The sequence below is a fragment of the Equus caballus genome, chromosome 3, assembly GCF_041296265.1.
Source record: "Equus caballus isolate H_3958 breed thoroughbred chromosome 3, TB-T2T, whole genome shotgun sequence".
Lineage (NCBI taxonomy): Eukaryota > Metazoa > Chordata > Mammalia > Perissodactyla > Equidae > Equus > Equus caballus.
In genome coordinates, this window is record NC_091686.1 from 24,427,746 (window position 1) to 24,450,765 (window position 23,020).

At 43.4% G+C, this 23,020-nt stretch overlaps 1 protein-coding gene and 1 long non-coding RNA gene across 5 annotated transcripts in view; one reads left to right on the forward strand and one right to left on the reverse strand.

The window, feature by feature from the left end:
• The first annotated feature begins 5,027 nt into the window (after nt 1-5,027).
• LOC138923590 (uncharacterized) lies at nt 5,028-15,852 on the forward strand. The gene is made up of 2 exons (XR_011437405.1): nt 5,028-5,136; nt 15,526-15,852. It is a non-coding gene; the product is annotated as an uncharacterized lncRNA (long non-coding RNA).
• Nucleotides 6,759-23,020, reverse strand: part of ADAT1 (adenosine deaminase tRNA specific 1) — a 28,674-nt gene continuing 12,412 nt past the window's right edge. For 2 of the 4 annotated variants that reach the window (XM_070263119.1, XM_005608439.4), the window contains 2 exons: nt 17,212-17,298; nt 11,650-14,192 (listed from right to left, as the gene is read on the reverse strand). In XM_070263119.1, coding sequence (XP_070119220.1) covers nt 14,060-14,192; nt 17,212-17,298 — 220 coding nt within the window. In that variant the 3' untranslated portion in view covers nt 11,650-14,059. Of the gene's footprint in view, nt 14,193-17,211; nt 17,299-23,020 lie in introns of all 4 variants that reach the window. The other 2 variants (XR_011437392.1, XR_011437393.1) reach the window with 2 other exon arrangements.

The following is a 23,020-nucleotide window of genomic DNA, read 5'->3' on the forward strand; positions in this document are numbered from 1 at the left end:
GGCTAATCTTCCTCAAGCAAAAAAAGAGGAAGATTGGCAATGGATATTAGTGCAGGGTGAATCTTCTCAGCAAAAAAAAAAAAAAAAAAAGATATACTAATATATTCAAGGATGAGAATAACCAATATTGTAAAGATGCATATTGCCCTCAGATTAATCTGTGAGTTTAATGCAATTCCAATAAACATTCCAATTAGGTTTTTATGGTTTTTTTGTGGAATCTGACAATTGGTGCTAAAATCCATCTAGAAGAGCAAAAGGCCAAGCATAACCAAGAAGTGTTAAGAAAAACAAGCTGAGGAAACTGGTCTTAGCAGTAATGAAGTAATTAAGACTGTGCCATATGGCATAGAGATAGACAAATAAAGAGAAGGGAACACCACAGAAACCCAGAAACAGACCCATGTTTAAAATATAACAGTGATGACATGAAAGTCAAAGGGGGAAATGATGAACTAATTAATCCACGATTCTATAATTGGTTATACATATGAAAAAATAGATTTCTCTATCACATCATGCATAAAATAAATTCAAGGTGAATTAAAGATCTAAAATGTGGAAAAGCAAAACTTAAGATCTAGAAAGAACTTTTTAGAATATCTATGACCTTGGAGTAGGGAGGGAGTTCTTAGACAAGATACAAAAATACAAATGATAAAGGAAAAGATTGATGAATTTAAGTACATTAAAATTAAAAATTTTAATTAAAAGAAAAGGTACTATAAACAAAATTAGGGCCGGCCCCATGGCCGAGTGGTAAGTTCACACACTCCGCTTCTGGCAGCCCAGGGTTTCACCGGTTCGAATCCTGGGCATGGACATGGCACCGCTCATCAAGCCATGCTGAGGCAGCATCCCACATGCCACAACTAGAAGGACCCACAACTAAAAATACACAACTATGTACCGGGGGTCTTTGGGGAGAAAAAGGAAAAATAAAATCTTTTTAAAAAACCCAAAAGCATGGGGCCGGCCCGGTGGCACAGCGGTTAAGTGTGCACGTTCCACTTCAACAGCCTGGGGTTCGCCAGTTCAGATCCCGGGTGTGGACATGGCACCACCGGGCAAGCCATGCTGTGGTAGGCGTCCCACGTATAAAGTAGAAGATGGGCATGGATGTTAGCTCAGGGCCAGTCTTCCTCAGCAAAAAGAGGAGGATTGGCAGCAGTTAGCTCAGGGCTAATCTTCCTCAAAAACAAAAAACAAAAAACAAAATTAATAGGAGCCACAGATTTGGTGAAAATATTTGCAACAGATATAAATCAAAAAAGAATTAATATCCAGAATAAAGAACTCCTCTTCTTCTTCTTTTGTTTTTTTTTTTGAGGAAGATTAGCCCTGGGCTAACTACTGCCAATCCTCCTCTTATTGCTGAGGAAGACTGGCTCTGAGCTAACATCCATGCCCATCTTCCTCTACTTTATACATGGGACGCCTACCACAGCATGGCTTTTGCCTAGCAGTGCAATGTCCACACCTGGGATCTGAACCGGTGAACGCCAGGACGCCAAGAAGCAGAACGTGTGAACTTAACTGCTGCACCACCAGGCCGGCCCCAAGAACTATTCTAATTAATAAGACAACCCAAAAGAACAATGGACAAAAGATAACAAAAACTTCACTCAAGGCCACTGTATATGTTGTTCATTGTACCAACTCTAGAGTGTGCTTTTCACAAAGACTACAATGTGAACAATGCCCCCTAGAGTTGTACAGTGCACAACTCTACACTAAAAGATACAAATTTACACTATATAGTTGGTGGCCCTGTGAAAATACAAAAAATAAACTATGGGATATCTCTTCATACTCATCAAATTGGCCAAATTAAAGTTTCAACATATAAAATGTTAGGGAGTATGTGAAGGCATCTGGAATTCTCATATATTGCTGCTGTGAGTGTAAACTGGTACCATCACACTGGAAAGCAATTTGACAATATCCAGTAAAGCTGAAGATAACCCATGACCTAGCAAATTCCACGTCTAGGTATATATCCTAGAAATAATGCCATCCATGTACAAGAGTGATCACTGCAGCCTTGTTTGTAGGAGCAAAAAAACTGGAAACCAACTAAATGTCTGTCAAGAGAAGAATGAAGAATATGTGGTATAGTTATACAAAGGAATACTTGACAGAGTTGAAATGAATGCGCTAGAGCTATGTATGTCAACATAAACCTCCAAAATGCTGCAGATGAATGAAAAAAGGAAGACGCAGAAATACATTCAGCAGGATACCATTTCTATAAAGTTAAAAAACATGCAAAATAATTCTATGTCTTGCTTTCAGATACAAACTTATGAAATAAAAGTATAAACAATGTAATTCAGGATGGTGGTTACCTGAGTGACAGTATCAGGGAGGGGTAAATGTGGGGTTTCATTTATACACTAGTCATGTTTTATTTCTCCAGAAAGTCAAAACCTGAAGCAAATAGAACAAAATGTCTACTGTTAATTGTGTGGTGGGTGTTATTTCTTTTTATTGTTAGGTTGGAAATATTTCATAACTTTTTGTTTTTAAGTTACATCAGTGAGACTAGAGATTGAGTCTTTCTCAAGGAAGAGCACATGGTGCCTCCATTTCTCACTTCCCTTTCACTCTGCAGTCTGGGAGAGGCTGGCTTCCACTTCCCTGACCCTGTGTCTGCTGAGGTTACCAAAAATAACCTTGTCAAAAGAACCTTGTCCCCCAATGGGGGAGGGCAACAAGGTTGTTAGTTCTTACCTTCCTTGTTTCTTTTAATATAGTCCACGCTTTAGATTTCCGCCTCCTTGAAGCTCCTAATTGGCTTTCTCCTGATTCTCCTCTGGCCACCTAGTCACAGTCTTTCCTGTGCTTCTCTAAACTGTTCCTGAATTCTCTATGTTCCCTAGGGTTCAGTCCAGGGTCCCCTTTTCTTCTCATTCTGTACACCTTCTCTCTGGACAATTTTACCCTAACCCATGTCTTCAAGACTTGCTATAAAAAGATGACTCAAAATCTCTCTCCAGCCTGTCTCTCTATCCCTAGCCCCAAACCAGTCCCTCCAAATGCCCACTCGAGGTCCTTATCCCATTGTATCACAGAAATCCCAAACTCTGAGACTGAGCTTGTTGTTCCCTGCCTGCATCTCCTGCCCCCCACCCCAAGACGAGCTCCTATTCCTGGATACCCTTTCCTGATACACCGCACCACATGCCATCCTGTCACCCACACAGTAACCTGGGAGCCATCCTCAACACTCCCTCATCCTTATCCCTACCTGCAGTCAGCCAGTCAGCCTGAAGAGCCTCTGAGTATTTCTCAAGTCAGTCCCCTCCCTATAGCTCCTCGAACCATTATTGTCTGGGCCTCATCATTTCTAATTACTGTAGTAATCCTCCAACTGTGGTCTCCCTGCCACCATCCCTGCCCCTGTCAATCCATCCTCCTTGCTACGGAGGACAGCGATCTTTCTAAAATGCAACTTCTATCCCAACACCCTTTTCTCAAAATCCCTGAAGTGCTGAGTTGTCAGGATAAAACCATTCTCCTTTGAAGGACATACAAAGTCCGCCCCCAGATGCCCCAGCGCCTCCCCAGCCCCTCCTGTGCTCCACCAGCCCGAGCTGCCGTGCTCTCATCGCTGGCCTTTGCTTATGGTGATTCTCTACCTCAAATATCCATCTCTCACAACTGTTCATATATGCACTACCATTTCTCTTTGCTTGCTAACCCCTAATCCCTCCTCCTTCACCTCTCTGCTCAAGTATACCTGGGCCTATGAAATCATCCTGTGCCCCTCACCTCTAGGATGGCCACCCTCACACTGTACTGTCCCACTGCAAACACGCTTGCCTGTCTTCCCCTTTGGTCAAGGAGCGACAAGGGGACTATCCCCTTATCCTTGCACCTCAGGTGCATAGCGCAATGCCTGGCATATTGATGGTGTTCAGAAGGCCTACGACGGGTCTACCTGAAGCTGAGAGCCTACTTAATAAGCGCTAATGCATCTTAATATTGCAACAGTGGCCGAAACACACTGGCCACATGGAGGGCATGGGGCAGGTTTGTGCATCCGGGAACCATTCGAGGTGGCTCGAGGACCTCCTTCAAGGAGAATTTGGAAGAGGGCAATATAAATTTTCTTATTCTCCAAAGACTTGCTCTTCATTTGACCAAATGTTAGAATGCTTTAAAAAGTGCAATTGGTTCCCCTTTTCATCTTCATTTCCTTAGGGAGAAAAAACAATCCTGGTGGTTGACATGGGGGAGACAAAGCCACAAGAGTTGGGTAGGAGGATCTATATATACCTCTGAGATCAACAGCTTTGCTTTCTCACCTGCTTAGCTGCTGGAGACAAGCTCTTGCTTCCAGATGTGCAATGGAGTGGTGCATGCAAACATGCAAATACCTGGTGTGCAGCAAGAGGCACCATGAACATTTGCCCAACAAACTCCTCCTAAGGACAATCTCTTACATTTATTAGCACAAGCTCTGGAAACCAGGACTAGCAAATTGGAGAGAGTCACCTATGAACTGCAGTGGCAGACCAAGGCTGGTGTTTCCTATGTGCCAGGCACGGGACGTGTGGTAGGCAGCCATCCTCATACCTATGTTGTACTTTATCTCATCTCATCCCTACCCATTGCCAGGGGCTGGTAGTGTCCTCATTTCAAAGGTGAGGATACCGATACTCTGAGAATATGCTTACCTACCTAAGATCGCACAACCAGTACATCCTGGAGCTACAGTTCATACTCAGGTCTACGGCCAAAATCCATCCTTGTTCTGCTAGACCAGAGGTTAGGAACTGAAGGCCCGTGTCTGTATTGGCCCATAAAAATCCAGCATTTTTGCTTCTCCTGTAAAAATGCTGAAGATCTGACAACAATCAGAGGGAACAAGATAATGACTCCTCATTGGACAGGGAATACACTTCATTCACTCCACCTACTTTTAGTTTCCTACTCCTGGAAATATTTGGGTTTACAAACTGCACCATAGTTTATGTGCCATCCTTTATTTTAGAACAGAATTCCTCCAAAGTATATGCAAGCAAAATACTAACCACATTGGCCCTCATCTTTCATGAAAGGAGCAAAGAGCTGGGCTGCATGATCTGCCCACGTCGGCACGGCTGAGTGAACACTGTTGTCTGGAGCCAGGTGAGACTGTACTGCCATTCCGTCACCCGAAACCTTGTTTCTTTCACTGCCAGCTGGTTGCTCAGCCCCGCAGTTACCAAAGTCCTGGGATAGAAGGGCATTCACAATGGCACTGGATAAACGAGGAACAAAAAGTACAGGATGAAAATGCCAGCTGAGGGGGCCAGCCCGGTGGTGCAGTGATTAAGTGTGCTTGTTCCACTTCTCAGCAGCCTGGGGTTCGCCGGTTTGGATCCGGGTGCGGACATGGCACCGCTTGGCACATCATGCTGTGGGAGGCGTCCCACATATAAAGTAGAGGAAGATGGGCATGGATGTTAGCTCAGGGCCAGTCTTCCTCAAAAAAAAACCCCAGCTGAAAAGGCACTCATGGCAAGTCCAAATAGTCCATAAGTGGTAGCAATAAAAAAGAAGTTGAGGGGCCAGCCCCATGGCTAAGTGGTTAAGTTGGTGTGCTCCACTTCGGCCGCCTGGGGTTTTGCTGGTTCAGATCCTGGGTGCGGACATGGTACTGCTCATCAAGCCATGCTGAGGTGGTGTCCCAAATAGCACAACTAGAAGGACCCACAAATAAAAATACACAACTATGTGCTGGGGGCTTTGGGGGAGAGGAAGAGGGAGAGGGGGAGGAAAAGAAAAAAGATTGGCAATAAATGTTAGCTCAGGGCCAATCTTAAAAAAAAAAAGAAGGTTGATGAAATCTTGTCGGGGGCAGGTGGGGATATACACTGAGAAGAGCTCTCTTCTTTCTCTCAATTAACAGAATAATTCAACAAAAACAGGGGGGAACTAGATTGAGTGTGCATTTACCGTTGGGCAGAGCTTGGGTCGGCCGCAGTATAATTTCTCCGAGATTTCCTAGGTTGCACATAAAGGCCTCTTGTTGAACTGCAGAAAGATGCTGGGAATGGGCTCTGTTATCCTGCTCGGCTGTCAGGTTGGTTTCACCACCAAGCGGCCCACCCTGCTCTCCCCATGGAGACACTGCTGGGTTTCAATGTGCTTTTCATTCTCTTGGCCGCCTCAGCAAACAGCCATCACTGTTTCCATTGTGAGTTCTTCTCCTTCTGGAGCGGAGCCCAAGTTCAGGGAACATGTGCTTGAGACCAGCATTTGGCAGCCTGGGTCCCCGCTTGGAGTGACTTTCCACCTTTGCCTTTTCCTCCTCAAGACACTTCCCTCCATTTGGAGATTGAAAAGCAGGGCTGAACACACTTAGTTCTAAAAGCTGGTTCCTAATCCTGCTGGCTCATTGGGATGAGGGACAAAAAAATCCACACCCAAATTCAGACCCAGGTTACCAGACGCAGACAAGAATTATTTCCGTCCCTCCTTTATCAACATGATGGAGACCAAATGTCTCTCAAAGTGTCAATGGGCTCAGTTTCCTGGAGAAAATTTCTCTTTACATTATCTACCCAATTAAATATTTTTATGAGAAATCCTGCCTCACAGTTGAAAAAATTGAGCATCCCAACTGCTGGGACCTCATTTTGTAGAACAGGTGATGGTTTAGAAGTCAGAGACTACGCGCTTTCCCCACATCCACATAGGAAGTAGTGGCAGAGTGGTACTGGAACATAATTACTTGAATATCCAGACCAAAGTTTATTCTATTATACCAAATAATTAATAAGGACAAGGTTTTTTTTTTTTTAATTTTTAAACTGAGGTATAATTACATACAATAAAATGCACAGATCTTAAGTGTAGAGCTTAACAAATTTTGACAAATGTTTACACCCATGTAATCAATACTCCAAACAAAACAGAATGTTTCCATCATCCTAGAAAGTTCCCTTAGGCTTTTTTCCACTCAACTCCCCTTCTCTCATCTTCCCCTACCAGGCAACAACCACTGCTCTGATTTCTATCCTCTTCGATTAGTTCTGGGGCCTCAGTTTTAAGAAATAAAAATGGAACTCATACAACTTTGCCTGCAGCCCTGACGTGTCTCTTTGTAGAATTTTCCTCCCCCTTTTAGACCACGAGTATTAAAGATTTGTTTTGGATCCATCTGGACAGACTTCCAGGAAGTCAGTCTTAGCCCCGGTATAGATACGTTTAAGTTTAAAGGCATTCACGTTTCTAAGACGTGAAGGCAACTATGACTCCTCAATATGTGGTCTAAAAAGAACTCTTCTTTCTGGAAAATAAAGTTGCTTTCTCCAAAATATCTGCCTTCTTGGCTCTTTCTGTACCCACCACTGCTCAGGATAGCTGCCTTTGTTTCTATGGAAAGAATCGCTTGAGCCCTTGAAAGCAAGCACATATGTACTCTCTACTTGGAAGCAGTTTCCTACTTTCGACAACCTTCCCGCTGCACCGAGACTCCTCTTAACAGCTCATCTGCTTCCTCAGACATCATCACATGACGCCAGTGGCAGCTGAAAATGTAACACGGTCCTAAACCATTAACTAGCCCACAAGGGAACTAAATTTTAGAAACTGGAAAACTTTGGCTAAGGCTTGCTCAGAACATTGTCTTAAAGCCAAAAAGTGCTGCCAGAGTCCAGGTGGAGGCAGCTTTCCACCAGCCACAGACACAACCAAATCAGACAGGGCCTGCTTCTCTTCCAAGCGGAGCACTGGCAGCCAGGGTGGGTCATTTTCTCCATAGCAGCTTCGTCTCCCCAGACGGTGAGCTAATGCTTGGCACTGGCAAACTCCATAAAACAAGGCATTTACCCCCATGCTTTGAGGCAGAAATGACTACATGGAATATATACACAAAATTATTTAAATCAAGCCAAGTTTTAAAAGTTCTAAAGAAAAAGAGAATAAAAATTAGGCACACATAGTCATAACGTTAGAACCCACTTGCAAACACAGAACAAAGCAGCCATGCTCAAAGTGTAAACTTCCCTGAAAGAGCCCAATTCCAGAAGACATTTTGTTAGTAAAGAGATAATTCTGTGGAATTATAAGCAGAGCTGCCTGAAGCATGCTGTGAGATTCTCTCTTCCGTATACAATGTCACTGCTATTTTCTGGTGTTTTCACAGCTTAAAATAAAAAATTTTTTTCTATTTTATTTTTCACTTCTGAAATTTATTTTTCAAATAGATATTATGTTAACAAGGTTCAAAATTTTCAAAATAACAAAATGTAGAAGGTTTTCTGTGAAAAGTGTCCCTTCCACTTCTGGGTCCCAGCCTTTCCCCTTCCCTCCCCAGAGGCCCCAGTGTTGTGGTTTCTTGTGTATTTACTCAGAGACTTTGGCATCTACAAGCAAAACATAGATATATACATTTCATTCTCCTTTGTTATAGAAATGGAATGTTACAATGCTGTCCTGCATTTTGCTTTTTTTTTGTTTTTTTTTTTTTGAGGAAGATTAGCCCTGAGCTAACATCTGCTGCCAATCCTGCTCTTTTTGCTGAGGAAGACTGGCCCTGAGCTAACATCCATGCCCATCTTCCTCTCCTTTATATGTGGGACGCCTGACCACAGCATGGCTTGCCAAGCATTGCCATGTCTGCACTGGGATCTGAACTGGCAAACCCCGGGCCACCGAAGTGGAACGTGTGCACTTAACTGCTGTGCCACTGGGCTGGGCCCATTGCTTTTTTTCTTTGCACTCGTATTTAGAAACAGAACTTTAAAGATGTATTTTAAAAAAGCAAAATTATATGTTCATTCACCTTTTGACCCAGCAAATCCCACTTCTAAGAATCTATGCAAAAGATACATTGGCAAAAATACAAAATATTTTATGTAAGCTATTCACAGAGCATTTCAAAAGCAAAGAATGAAATGCCCACCAACAACTAATAAAAATAGTTTCTGCTGTGAGAAGGAAAAAATGGGGGGTGGGGGGAGACGAGGGTGGAAGACCTCTATGAATGTACCTTTTTTCTTTTTTAAAAATAGTTTTAACCTTAGAATCACATAAATATTTTATATAATTCTTTAAAAATCCCTCCTAAAAATGGTAAGTAAAATGAAACAAAATTAACTGTTATAGATTTGGAGCAACAATTGGAGAGGAACTATTTCACGTGACTCTGAAACGCTCACAGTCCCTAGATCCGGGTTTCTCAACCTCAGCACTCTTGACATTTTGGGCCAGACAATTCTGTTACAGGAGGTCATCCTGTGCATCGAAGGGTGTTAGCATCCCGGGCTCAGGTGAGCTTCCCTGATCGGCAACATTTTGCACATTTTGTCACACAGTGTTACTGGGAGAATTAAGTGCTGTATGCAGGACTCCACTGGGAGAATGTTTTAAAATGTAGGAGGACAGGGCACGCTGGGCAAGAAGCCACATGTGCCACAAGAAACCACCAGGGTTGGTCAGGAGGCAGGGGGAGTGAGGGGGAAATGTGGGCAAGAGCTGTTACTGTGAAAGGGAAGGAAGGGGCGAGGCAGGGTAGGCAGGCGTGGAATTGGCAAGTTCGACTAATTTCAGTGGGCTCTGAGGCACAGTGGCTGTCCCTAGTGTCTGGTGCCTGGCTGTGGGGTGATTAGGGCAGGTGGACAGTGGCCCAGAGTGTGAGAGCCCGACAGAGGAGGTGGCTGGCGTAGGGGCTCTGGATTGGTGCTTTGCATATAAAAGGTGCACTCACAGATGAGGCTTTTACTGTCTCTAGGAACTGGCTGACCCTGGGAGGGGCAGTTTCTGCAGGGTCAGCAAGGCCCCAGATGTCGAAGCATCAGAACACATGGTTAATGCAGAGGGGACAACTAGAAGCTTGTGCCTGCTCTCTCCTGAGCTTCACTCACACAGCTGTGCCCTTTGCTCACTTTAATCTGTTTGCTTTCACTGTAACAAATGGTAACTATGAATATAACAGCCTTTCTGAGTTCTGTGAGTCCATCTAGTGAATCATCGAACCTGAGGGTGGTCTTGGGGACCCCCAACACAGCCGCTAACAACATCAGGTGAAAGGGTGATGGGAGCTTCATAACGGGATAGAGCAGGCTGACAGCACTGAACCCACTGCTCAATCACTGAGAGTGGGACAGCCAGATGTCACTTTCTTGATAGGTGATTCTGCTTACTTCTGTTGCATCCTAAGAAGTATTCATGCCAGATGAACTGAACCTGAATCTAATCAAGCCTCTCCATGTAACTGCACATTTATAGGACATATGGGAGACAGAGGAATCTGTATCAACACTAGAGGAAATCAGCAGCCAAATCCAGGATGGGGGAGATTCTAGAGGACAAATGACCCATTTGTTAAACACATAGAAAGGAGAGTGAACTGTTACAGATTTGGTAGGACAAAAGACAAATCAATCAAAAGCACTGTGTGGACTTTGTTTGGATCCTAATTTGAAGAAATCAATAGTCAAAAGACATTGTTGAGACAATGGGGAAACAGAACACGGACTGCATATTAGATATTAAGGAATTACTGTTAATTTTGTTGGGTGAAACATGATGGTTAGGATTTGCTTTGAGATGCTCCCAGGAAAAAGAATGGGAGGGGAATAAAGCAGATAACAGCAGCATAAAGCTGAGGGTTGTTAAGTCTGGGTGATGGGCACATGGGGGTCCACTGTGCTTTTCTATGTAAAACTATCCAGTTAAAAAAAAAGAGAGATATTTACAAATTAGATGCAGTTTTCAGTCAAATACGGGTTAAGAAACATTAGTAAAAACACAAGATCTGATTAGATGCGTGAAATCTGAGAACCTACCAATTTGGCAGAGATGTGCTTCTAAGGCATAGGTGAGATTCTAAACGTTGGTTTTAAGAGATTAAAGTAAAACGTAGGAAGTTGGATGTCTAAGCACCACTTTCAGCTTTTGAGAAAAAAAGGCAGAGCCCCAGGTGAAGCTGCCTTTCATCTCCAGTTTTTAGGGTTTTCCCAATCTCTGTTCTGAAGACAAAATTTAGGGGTGTTTTTTACATTTAGCTTTTTTTGTGTAGGTTTGACAAACTTACCAGAAAATATAAATCTTTAGCCTTTAAAATAGAATCTCATGAGAGAGAGAGAGATGCATGATCTTCTGCGGATGAAAGCTCCTGTCAGTTGAGGTGTCCTAAGTGCTGTCATATTGTGGGATTTGGGGTCAGGCAAAAGGGTCTCACTAATGCAAATCAAAACTACACTAAGATACCACATTACGCCTGTTAAAAATAACAAATGTTGGAGAGGGTGTGGACAAGAGGAAATCCTCATACACCGCTGGTGGGAATGCAAACTGGTGCAGTCACTATGGAAAACAGTACAGAGATTCCTCAAAAAACTAAAAATAGAAATACCATATGACCCAGCAATCCCACTACTGGGTATCTACCCAAACAACTTGAAATCAACGACACAAAGTAACACATGCACCCCTATGTTCACTGCAGCACTATTCACAATAGCCAAGACATGGAAACAATCCAAGTGCCCATGGACTGATGATTGGATAAAGAAGATGTGGTATACATATACAACGGAATACTACTCAGCCAGAAAAAAGACAAATCCATCCCATTTGCAACAACATGGAAGGACCTGGGGGGTATTACGCTAATTGAAATAAGCCAGTCAGAGAAAGACAAACACCAGATGATTTCAGTCATATGTGGAATTGAACAAACACATGGACAAGGAAAACAGTTCAGCGGTTACCAGGGGAAGGGGGGTGGGGGTGGGCACAGGAGGTGAAGGGGAGCACTTATGTGGTGATAGTAAAGAAATAATGTACAACTGAAATCTCACATTGATGTAAACTATTATGAAAAAAAAAGGGTCTCTCTGATTAAAGGAGAAAATCAGCAAGCCTGGCCTTCAGTTAGCGGTGTTTTTGCCTTTCTTCCTTGCTATCTAAAAGGATTTCTTGGGCTGGCCTGGTGGCGCAGCGGTTAAGTCTGCACGTTTTGCTTCTCAGTGGCCCGGGGTTTGCCGGTTCGGATCCCAGGTGCGGACATGGTACCGCTTGGCACGCCATGCTGTGGTAGGCGTCCCACACATAAAGTAGAGGAAGATGGGCAAGGATATTAGCTCAGGGCCAGGCTTCCTCAGAAAAACAGAGGAGGACTGGAAGTAGTTAGCTCAGGGCTATTCTTCCTCAAAAAAAAAAAAAAAAGAATTCAAGGATAACTTGTTATGACAAACATATATTACTTTGGTAATTAAAATTTAAGAACATATGTTTACACACAAACTTGTACACGAATGTTTATAGCAGCACTATCCACAATAGCCAAAAAATGGAAACAACCTAAATGTCAATTAACTGACGACTGGATAAACAAAACGTGGTATATTCATACAACTGAATGTGATTTTTATTCCATAAAAAGGAATAAAGTACTGATTCATGCTACCAATTCATATTACATCATGAATCTTAAACATTAAGTGAAAGAAGCCAGTCACAAAAACCACATATTGTATGATTCCATTATATGAAATGTTCAGAATAGGTAAATCCACAGAGACAGAAAGTAGATTATCACTTGTCCTAGGGGAGTTGAGGGGAAATGAGGAGTGACTCCTAATGGATACTGTACTGGGTTGAACAGTGTCCCCCAAAATTTAGAACAAAAATGTTCTAAAATTGTGGTGCTAGTTGCACAACTCTGTGGATATACTAAAAACCACTAAATTGTATACTTTAAATGGGTGAATTCTATGGTATGTGAATTATAGCTCAATAAGGCTGCTATTGAAAAATATTTAAAGCTATAAAAAAAAGAAGAAGAATCAACAGGGACCTTGAGTCATGTGAACATGGAGAGCTTCCATATTCAGGAAATAATTCAAGGTGTGAAGAGGTTGTGTTAAATATTAGGTGTTGGCTAAAACAGGATTGGTTGCTAGGTCTGTTGCTGATTTGCTACAGGGAGTTTTGGCCATTTAGACAGAACTCTTTCCACTGAAAGTCATAGAAAATCATCTCAAACAGGCTTACTCAGAACAACAACAGGAAATGATCTCCCATAACTGAAGTCCAGGGTGGGCACTAGCTTCAGGCATCCAAACAAGATCCCGAGAGCTCTGATTCTCTGGCTGTTTCCTTCTTGACTGCCTTCATTCTCCAGCTGGCTGTCTTTATCCGGTAGGCAAAGGCAGCCATAGGCAGTCCCAAGACTATGTGGCCCTTACTGCTCCTGATACAAGAGGAGACTCTTTCCTGATAGCTCTGGCGATAGTTCCAGGACTGTCCAGGGCTGGCTCACATTCCTGGAGCCAAGGAGTAAGGTTCACTTTAACCAAGTTCCCTGGATAGAGCAGGAAAGAGTGGCTCTTGGAAGGAAGAAAGGCTAGGTATACAAAATATATATGCCAGGTGAAGCTCTCAAACTTGCAGAGATTCAAGCATCACCTCAACCCAATAAATATTTGCTGAATCAGTGAAGGGACACATGAAATGGAGCTACTGCAGAGTTCTTTTTTTTTTTTTGAGGAAGACTAGCCCTGAGCTAACATCTGCTGCCAATCCTGCTCTTTTTGCTGAGGAAGACTGGCCCTGAGCTAACATCTGTGCCCATCTTCCTCTACTTTATATGTGGGACGCCTACCACAGCATGGCTTTTGCCAAGCGGTGCCATGTGTGCACCCGGGATCCGAACTGGCGAACCCCGGGCCACCGAAGTGGAACATGTGAACTTAACCACTGCGCCACCGGGCCGGCCTGTGCAGAGTACTTTTAAAGCATTATCTTCCAAATTCTTATTCCATACTTTAGAGAAGCAATAAAACACAAGTTAGGATGGATACCAGGGCCATTAGTGAGATGCTATTTTAGCAGAGAGCTACTTCAATCAACTATAGATCGATTGTTCCATGTTTTGGAATTCCATCCATCTTACATAGAAGAGATATGTTGCTCTGGTAGATGGCAGACTCTTTTTCCTGACTCAGCCACAAGAAAAGCTAAGACTTATCCAGCACAAAGGAAGAAGGCAAGGCAGTCTGGCATGAAGGGCTGAAAACACACTGCTGCCAGTAAGTTCTCTGCAAACTTTCTCTTCTCATTTAAACTGGTGATAATCCGGTGGGTTTCTGATCCAGGATCCAAATGCCTGCTTCCGGAGTGCACTCCAGGCTTCCTGGTAAGCAGATGCAGCTTCCTTGTACTCTTGGTATGTCTCTAGCTTCCGCACCCTAATGCATACACACCACCAAGCACACAGGTTCTCACTGAACAGTTCACCACTGTGGCCAACAAGACACCTGAGAAATCCACTGCATAGGTTTATACAAGAGACGTAGCAACTGAGGATTCTGGTACACTTTCCTAGAGCGACTCTGTCTCCTTTGTAAAGAATTCACTAGAAAGCAACATGGATTAAAATGGGCAAGAATAAACAGAATGCTAGTTGTGTCTGATCCTGGCGGAATCAGATAAAACAAGAATAACTGTATCTACTTTTTGGTTTGAATTTTTTTTTTTTAAAGATTGGCACCTGAGCTAACATCTGTTGCCAATCTTCTTTTCTTCTTCTCCTCCCCAAAGCCTCCCAGTGCCTAGTTGTATATTCTAGTTGTAGGTCCTTCTGGTTGTGCTGTGTGGGACACCACCTCAGCATGGTCTGATGAGTGGTGCCAGGTCAGACCCAGGATCTGAACAGGTGAAACCCCGGGCTGCTGAAGCGGAGTGCACAAACTTAACCGCTTGGCCACGGGGCCAGCCCCTGAATTTTCTCAGCATCTATAATTTCCACCAGAGGATCTAGCCATTAGAAACTTAGCTGCATTTTTCCTCAGTAAACTAAGGTGCTTTCCATCTTAACCATACACTACACTCCTGTGTACCACCAGCCAACACCCCTTCCCAAATCGCTTAACTGCCTCTGACTGCTAAAGAATGGCTGACATGCTGAGTAATATTTTTAATACTTAAATCCAGTTAAAAGATTTTCTTGTGACAAAGACTCTCTCCTTTGACCAAACTTGAGTCAGGCTCCTCTGAGCTTTCTTCTCAACTTGGCCCAACCTTGAACTCTGTTCTTGCCATCTTTTAGTTGAAGAAACTGAGACTCATGTCTTATTGATCCAGTTTTATCACGCTTCTACTCTTTCATTCTTTGCTAGGATCTGAAGAGACCAAGCGGTTTCTTAGCTCACTTCAGCAGGAACAAAGTTGCTAAGTGTAGCAAACAATGCCTCATCAATTTCCCACGGTTTTTTGATGGTTAATAGGTGGGATCCACACAAATGACAATGTTAAGTTTTACCTGACCCCTGTGTTCCCAGAAAACAGCTATGGTTAAGAAATCACCCTCCCACTCTTCTGTGTTCTGGGGAACAGCTGACTGCAAAGAATGGCCCTTCTCTGTGACTTAGACTCATGGATGCCCGCCTTGTTTACCTATGACAAGGCCAGACACACACCCTCCAAATTCCCATGTTTTGGTCTCATAATGGTTAGCTGAACTGTTTGCACCCACTGACCTATCTCAGCAACATATGAGTTATGCTTCTCTCCTTCCCACAGACCCCTGAACTCTGACCCACCCCAGCCTGGCTCATGTGTAACAATGCCTTCTTAACAGCCCCTCTGGAGAACTGACTGACCCCAAGAAAAGACATTTCCTACTCAACTGTCCCATCACACCACCTGCTCACCCTACACCCTGGTTCCGGTTCTTCCTAGCCTTGTTTACCCCTCCCTGTGAAAGAAAACTCCTTCTGTCTGCCCTTTGGGAGGCTTACGGATCTTACGATTGGAGTCCTCTCCCAACTACATTACTCCTCCTCCTATTGCAGTAGTCTCCTTCTCTTGTTGCAATAATCCTTTTGAATAAAGTCTCTCCTGACCTGAGTCCAGATTTGTTTTTATTGACACATAGAATGGATGCAAACCCAGCCAGTTCCAGTTTGATTCATTTTTCCGGACAAGAAACAAGCAAACTGACCACAGATGACTGGAGGGCATCAATACTGAGTAGGCATCATGGTGGCAACAAAGGCTAGCCTCTTCACACAGCAGCTGCCAGTTCCTCCTTAGCTCCCCACTGTTGTATAATAAAGAATTTGGCTAGTCTTGGTTGCCAGTTCCTGGGAGGAAACCTCTAAACCCTTAGAATTTCCCAAGTGATAGGAATGTCTTTGTTATTCATGGTGGATCCCTCAGATCACACAATGAAGTGACTCACGGTAAAATGATAGTTTCAGGGTGGGGTTGGTCATGCCAGAAAGACCAACTACAGGATTAGAGAGCTGTAAGCTTTGAGCCTCCTGATAACAGTCTGACTTCCTAGGGGGGAGGGGGACATGGAGATCGAGTTCAACCACGTTATGTGGCCAAGGATTCAATCAATCATGCTTATTAATGAAATCCCAATAGAAAACCCTGGACCCTGCAGCTCAGGTCAGCTTTCTGGTTGGTGATACAGTGATGTGCTGGGAGGGTCACACACCCTGAGGACACAGAAGCATTGTGTTTGGGACCCTCCCACACCTTGCCCTATGTGTTCCTTCTTTTAGCTGGTCCTGATTTGTACCCTTTACAATAAAAAGTAAGTGTAAGTATAGGGCTTTCCTGGGTTCTGTGAGTTTTGTTTTAGGGCATTATCGAACCTGAGGGAGTAAGGGGAACCCCCGAAATTTGTAGTCAGTTGATCAGAAGTGTGAGAGGCTTGGGGGCCCCTGAGCTTGTGGCTGGCATCTGAAGTGAGGGCAGTTTGTAGGACTGTGCTCTTACCCTGTGAAGTTTGGCCCAACTCTGCACCTGAATTGCAACCACCCACCTGCCCAAGGAGTGGTTTTATAGTTCTCTACATTCCCGTGTGGAAGTGATTTAAATTGTGGAGCTGCAGTTCACAATCACTGATGTGAACAAAAGAAAAAAGAGAAGACAGTAATGTTCTTAACAGAATATATTGCTCCTGAAGCACTCACATTTCCACAATGTTCTCCGTCTGGAGGTGGAATAAAAGGAGGGCCTGGCACGGGCAAGCCCCAATTCTACCCCTAGTCTCTTGTGACTCTGTACCATCCTCTACATCTCAGATCATACACAACATGCAAGTGGGGCTGTGGGACAGAAGAGCATGTGGTCAGTAAGAAACGCCCCCTCGCTTACTGAAACACCATTCCTGCCAAAGCTTCCTGCCATTCTTAAGCAGAATTAAACCCAAAGTCTTCCTAAATATGAAAAAACATGGGTCAATAGCATCACCTGAGGGAATCTGGCCACTTGTCCTCTGAAATACTGCTTAGCAGCTTCTGGAAGGACCTAAAGAGTTCCACTTTGCTGATTCGGGATCTGTTTGGAAAAAGAAGACAAAGAGGATTTATTAAGTGTTTACTAGGTACCAGGCCCCTATCAAAGACATCAGGCTTCACATGGTGTTTAGGTTTGAATGTCCCAGAGCACCCATTTTCAGCTGTGTTTGGCAAAGAGAAAATCTAGGCCCGACTGTCTGATTAGGTCGAGGCACAAAAATGAATCTCATCTTAAGAAATGTCACCAGAGGTGAAATTATCGAGGTGACAGGCTCAAATGGGGTAAAGATGAAGGTGGAATTGTGAAATTTCCCCCCAGGAAACCTATCAGCCATGTCTGGCTTCCTTCTTTCAAGAGAGCTGGTAATATTGCTTACAAGAAATTGAAAGTTTTGTTTCAAAGACTTCAGTGTTGTTTCCTGTGTGAACTGTGGTTACAAACTCCACTTGCATGAACCGCCTGAGGTAGAATCTTCAGACTCTCCCTATGGGCATTATGGGCTTTTGAAGGACAATCCTTTGCTTTTAACATCAAGCTTCAATGGAGGTCATAGTTTGGAACAGTGAAGGAAGTGAGTGTGGATTCCTTCCTACCAGCCCACTCGGGCCTTCCTGGTTTTGCCCATCCATGTTGGCTGTGGATTGCTGGATGATATGTGCCTCCTTCCTTTCCTCATATACACAATTCATGAGGTAATCTAGAAGTTGGGAACTGTTGTGTGTGCCAACGATGTGCAGTCTCATCTTTATATAACAGACTCTTCACTGTCCTCGCAAATCATTCCATCAGCTGGGATACGGTGGCTATAACTGGTATATATTAGGGGACTGTACAGTCTGCTGAAAAGCTCCCTTACCTGGCTGGGACCTAGCCTACTGTGGGAATCACTGCTTAAAGGGGAACCCTGAGCCCCACATGCTGCTGTCCCTGGGCTTAACTGTGCTAGAGTGGCTGCTGGCACTCAGGAATATAGGTTGCTTTAACATTAAAAAAAAACTCACCAAAACCAGAAAACTAATGGAACTCATTTCATAACAGATTAAAGGAGAAAAATAACATAATTATGAGGACAATATATGCAGAAAAAGCATTTGTGAGAATTCAACATCTATTGAATGATTTAAAATCTTTTAGCAAACTAGGACTTAGAAATATAGTTTTTAAATTCATAAAAGGTATCTACAAAAATCCTACAGCAAATATATGTCCTTAAAATCAGGAATAAACAGGGGTACTTGCTGTCACTGCTTTTATTTAATATTATACAGAAGGTTCTGGTCAGTAAGACAAGAAATAAAAGGAATAATGATTGAAAAGCAAAAACCAAAGTCATTATTTGCAGATGACTGTGACATTGTCAGTTCTAGCCAGCACAGTAAGTCAAGATAGAGAAATAAAAGCAATGGAGGATTGGAAAGGAAATACTATTTGCAAAAGACTGTCTACATTAAGAAATTCCTAAAGAATTCCCAGGCAAATTAGAATAATGAGCGTTAGCAAGGTTGCTGGATACAAACATCAACTGCAACAGAGAGAAACAAGAAGTCAACTGCAAAAGCAAAAACCAGAAAATGAAATAAAAGGAAATAACTTAAAACAGCATCTGTGGTAGCCAGCCTCTGAGATGGTGATTCCTGCCTCCTGGAATTCATGCCTCTGTGCAATCCGCTCCCACACTGAATAGGGCCGACTTGAGGAGATCACAGATGGAGTGTGACTTCTGAGGCTAGGTCATAAAAGACACCGTGGCTTCTGCCTTGCTCTCCTGAATCGTCTGTTCTGGGGGAAGCCAGCTACCATGCTATAAAGACGAATACTCATAGCCTTATGGAGAGATCTAAGTTGTGAGGCACTGAGGCCTCCTGCCACAGCCAGCACTGACCTGTCAGCCATGTGAGTGAGCCATTCTGAAATCGGATCCTCTACCCAAGTCAAGCCTTCAGATGAGTGTGGCCCCCGCTGACACAATGGACTGCAACCTCATAAGTCCCTGAGTTAGAAATGTCTGGCTAAGTTCCTCCCAAATTCCTGACTCACAAAAGTTGTATGAAATAACAAATGTTGATTGTTGTTTTAAGCCACTAAGTTGGGGGGGGGTCATTTGTTACACAGCAATAGCTAACTAATACAACATTCAAAGAGTAAATCTAATAAAAAAGATGTGAAAGATTTACATGAAGGGGGCCAGCCTGGTGGTGTAGTGGTTAAGTTCGCATGTTCTGCTTTGGTGGCCTGGGGTTCTCCGGGTTGGATCCTGGGTGCAGACCTATGCATTCTTGTCAAGCCATGCTGTGGCAAGAGTCCTACATATAAAGTAGAGGAAGATGGGCATGGATGTTAGCTCAGGGCCAGTCTTCCTCAAAAAAAAAAAAAAATTTACATGAAGAAAATTATAAAACTTTACTGAAATATATGTAAGCCTTAAGATATACACATGTAATTTTTTAAAGATTATACATTCATATTGATATTTTCAATCTAGCCCTATCTCTGGTCTCTTGACTGGGATGGGAAGAGGATTTGCCTATAAGAGGCAGAGCAAAATTAGCTTCTTAGCAATAAGGGTTCTTTATATGGTTCATCGCATCGCTTGTAAAAAAACACAAAGACTTAAATAAAATATTTCCTTCTAGTGCTGCACTAGCATATTAAATGTCTCTAACATCCAAGCCTGAGTTCATATTCCTCATAGTTTTTTTTTGAGGAAGATCAGCCCTGAGCTAACATCTGCTGTCAGTCCTCCTCTTTTTGCTGAGGAAGACTGGCCCTGAGCTAACATCCAGGCCTATCTTCGTCTACTTTATATGTGGGGCGCCTATCACAGCATGGCTTGATGAGCAGTGCCATGTCCGCACCCGGGATCTGAACCAGCGGACCCCAGGCCACTGAAGCAGAACGTGCGCACTTAACCACTGCGTCACTGGGCCGGCCCCTCATATTCCTCCCAGTTCTAAAGGAGGTCCCAGGATGCCAGCACTCAGGAATACACAGTGAGAAAAACCTGCTTTCTCCCCAGCAGCTGCTGGTCTTTTGAATGAAAGTAACTCTGGCTCTTTCACACATGATCTGAAGCTTCATCTGATGACTGAAGAGGAAACCAGTCCTAACAAGGTGTCTATCAAGCCCTGCACCACGTTAGAGGCACGCTCTTCTCATTCAATTCTCATAGTATTCCTGTGTGACAGATACTGTCAGTTACCCTTGCTTTATAGCTGGGGAAACAGAGGCTCAGAGAGGTACAGGAATCTGCCCAAGTTCACACAACTGGCGAGAAAGGGGCCCAGAAATTAAACACTGGTCTCTTGAACTACACAGCTCCTGCTCTTTCCACCAGGTACTTCCCCCTGTATGGCATTTGCCTTCCAAATGAAGAGACATCCACAATGTGTCAGGACCTCAGATCTCTACTCCAATGTCCTCATTTTACAGATATGAACACACTGAGACGCAGAGAGCAAGTGGACTTGTCCAAAGTCACCCAGATAACTGGAGACAGAGCCAGGGTCAGAAGATGATGCACTCTCAATCACACAGAAAGCAGTGACATATTGGGACAAGCTGGAGAAAAGCACTGGAGGAATTTGGAGAAAAGATGGTAATTTTGAGCAGGAAGGCAGCAGTAGCTGAACTGGGCTTTTATTTTTTGGTGAGGAAGATCGTCCCTGAGCTAACATCTCTTGTCAACCTTCCTCTTTTTGCTTGAGGAAGGTTGTCCCTGAGATAAGATCTGTGCCAGTCTTCCTCCACTTTGTATGTGGGATGCCACCACGGCATGGTTTGATGAGTGGTATGCAGGTCTGTGCCTAGGATCCAAACCCACGAACCCTAGGCCACCAAAGCGGAGCATACGACCTTAACCACTATGCCACTGGGCCGGCCCTGAGCTGAGCCTTTCAAGTAAAAGAAGGTGTGTATTCATACTGAAGAAAAGCATTTTAGACCTGAGTAAAGTAGCAAATGGAAGCCACAGTAAGGTGGGTGGGGCCAGTATGAACTGCTGTTAGCCTGTCACTAACAGGAAAAACAGGGTTCAGCAGGAAATGTGGTTCCTGTCCCCATGACTTGCTCTACTCACAAATCCTGGTCTGTGGCTAAGAGTTGGTCCTTTACAGGTGCAAACAGAGGTTAGAGGTCAGGAAGGCCCTTGGGGAAAAACTGGTCCAAAAATCTCTACCCCTGACAATTTCGTAAATACTACTCAATTCAACATCCTAGGTCACCAGGAGACAGGCTGAGTCTGCCATTTAGGCTATTTGAACCCTGGTTAACGGCTGTAATGAAGAAAACATTTTTTTTTAAAGTCTGAAAAGATGTAAGTTGTTCTTGTTTGTGTTGAGGCAGACAAATAAGCATGTCAAAAAGAAAAGAAACAAGTCCATCTGTGAACTTTAATTACAACACAACTTTTTATAAGGGTGTAATAAGAAATGGAAAAGCAACTTAGAATGAAAAGGACTACCTGTAAATTGTGGGAGTCCTACAACAGTCACTCAGTGGCAACTCAATCCAGACTGAGATGGAAACACCTTTGGTGGAGAGGCTGCTCCCCCACAGCCCCTCCCCTCTCACCCTCAGGCAGCCCACCTGTGGCTCAGTGGGAGGGAAAAGCAGAGTGGGTGAGATCGGCTGAGCAAGAGAAGAACCAGCAAGACAGATGTGATGTGTGAACCTCCAAACACACAAGGATGAAACCCGAGTCCAGTGGCCCACAAGCTCTATACTGCAGTAAAAGCCAATCTGAAGACACAAACTCCTATTTCCATGGTGCCCTTTTCACCAGTCCAAACCACTGTGGAGCTTCATAAACAATTCTTAGGTTCCAACCTTGACCTACTAAACCAGAATCCCAAGAGGCAAGGCCCAAGAAAGTGTTCTTTTTAAAATCTCCCAGGTGAAAGAGTAGTCTTTCCCCAAAAAGGTGCTGGAACAACTGGATATCCACATGGAAAAGAATGAAGTTGGATCCCCACCTCACACCTTACAGAAAATATAACTCAAAATGGATCAAAGTCCTAAACATAAGAGCTAAAACTACAAAATTATTAGAAGAAAGCACAGAGTAAATCTTTGTGACTTTGGATTAGGCAATGGTTTCTTAGATATGACACCAAAAGCACAAGTCACCAAAGAAAAAACAGATAAAATGGGCTTCATCAAAATTTAAAACTTTTGTGCTCGAAAGGACACTGTCGAAAAGTGAAAAGACAACCCATAGAACTGAAGAAAATATTTGCAAATCTGTATCTGATAAAGGACTAGTATCCAGAGTATATAAAAAGAAATCTTGAAACTCAACACAACCTACTGAAGGGGAGAAAATATTTGCAAATCATATATCTGATAAGGGGTTAATATCCAAAATATATAAAGAACTCATAGAACTCAACAGCAAAAAAACAATCCAATTAAAAAATGGGCAGGGGATCTGAATAGACATTTTTCCAAAGAAGACATACAGATGGCCAACAGGTACATGAAAAGATGCTCAACATCACTAATCATCAGGGAAATACAAATCAAAACCACAATGAGATATTGCCTCACACCTGTTAGAATGGCTATTATCAAAAAGACAGGAAATAAGTGTTGGAGAGGATGTGGAGAAAAGAGAACCTGTGCACTGTTGGTGGGAATATAAATTGGTGCCGCCACTATAGAAAACAGTATGGAGGGTCCCCCAAAATTAAAAATAGAACTGCCACATGATCTAGCAATTTCACTTCTGGGTATTTATCTGAAGAAAACAAAAACATTAAGTCAA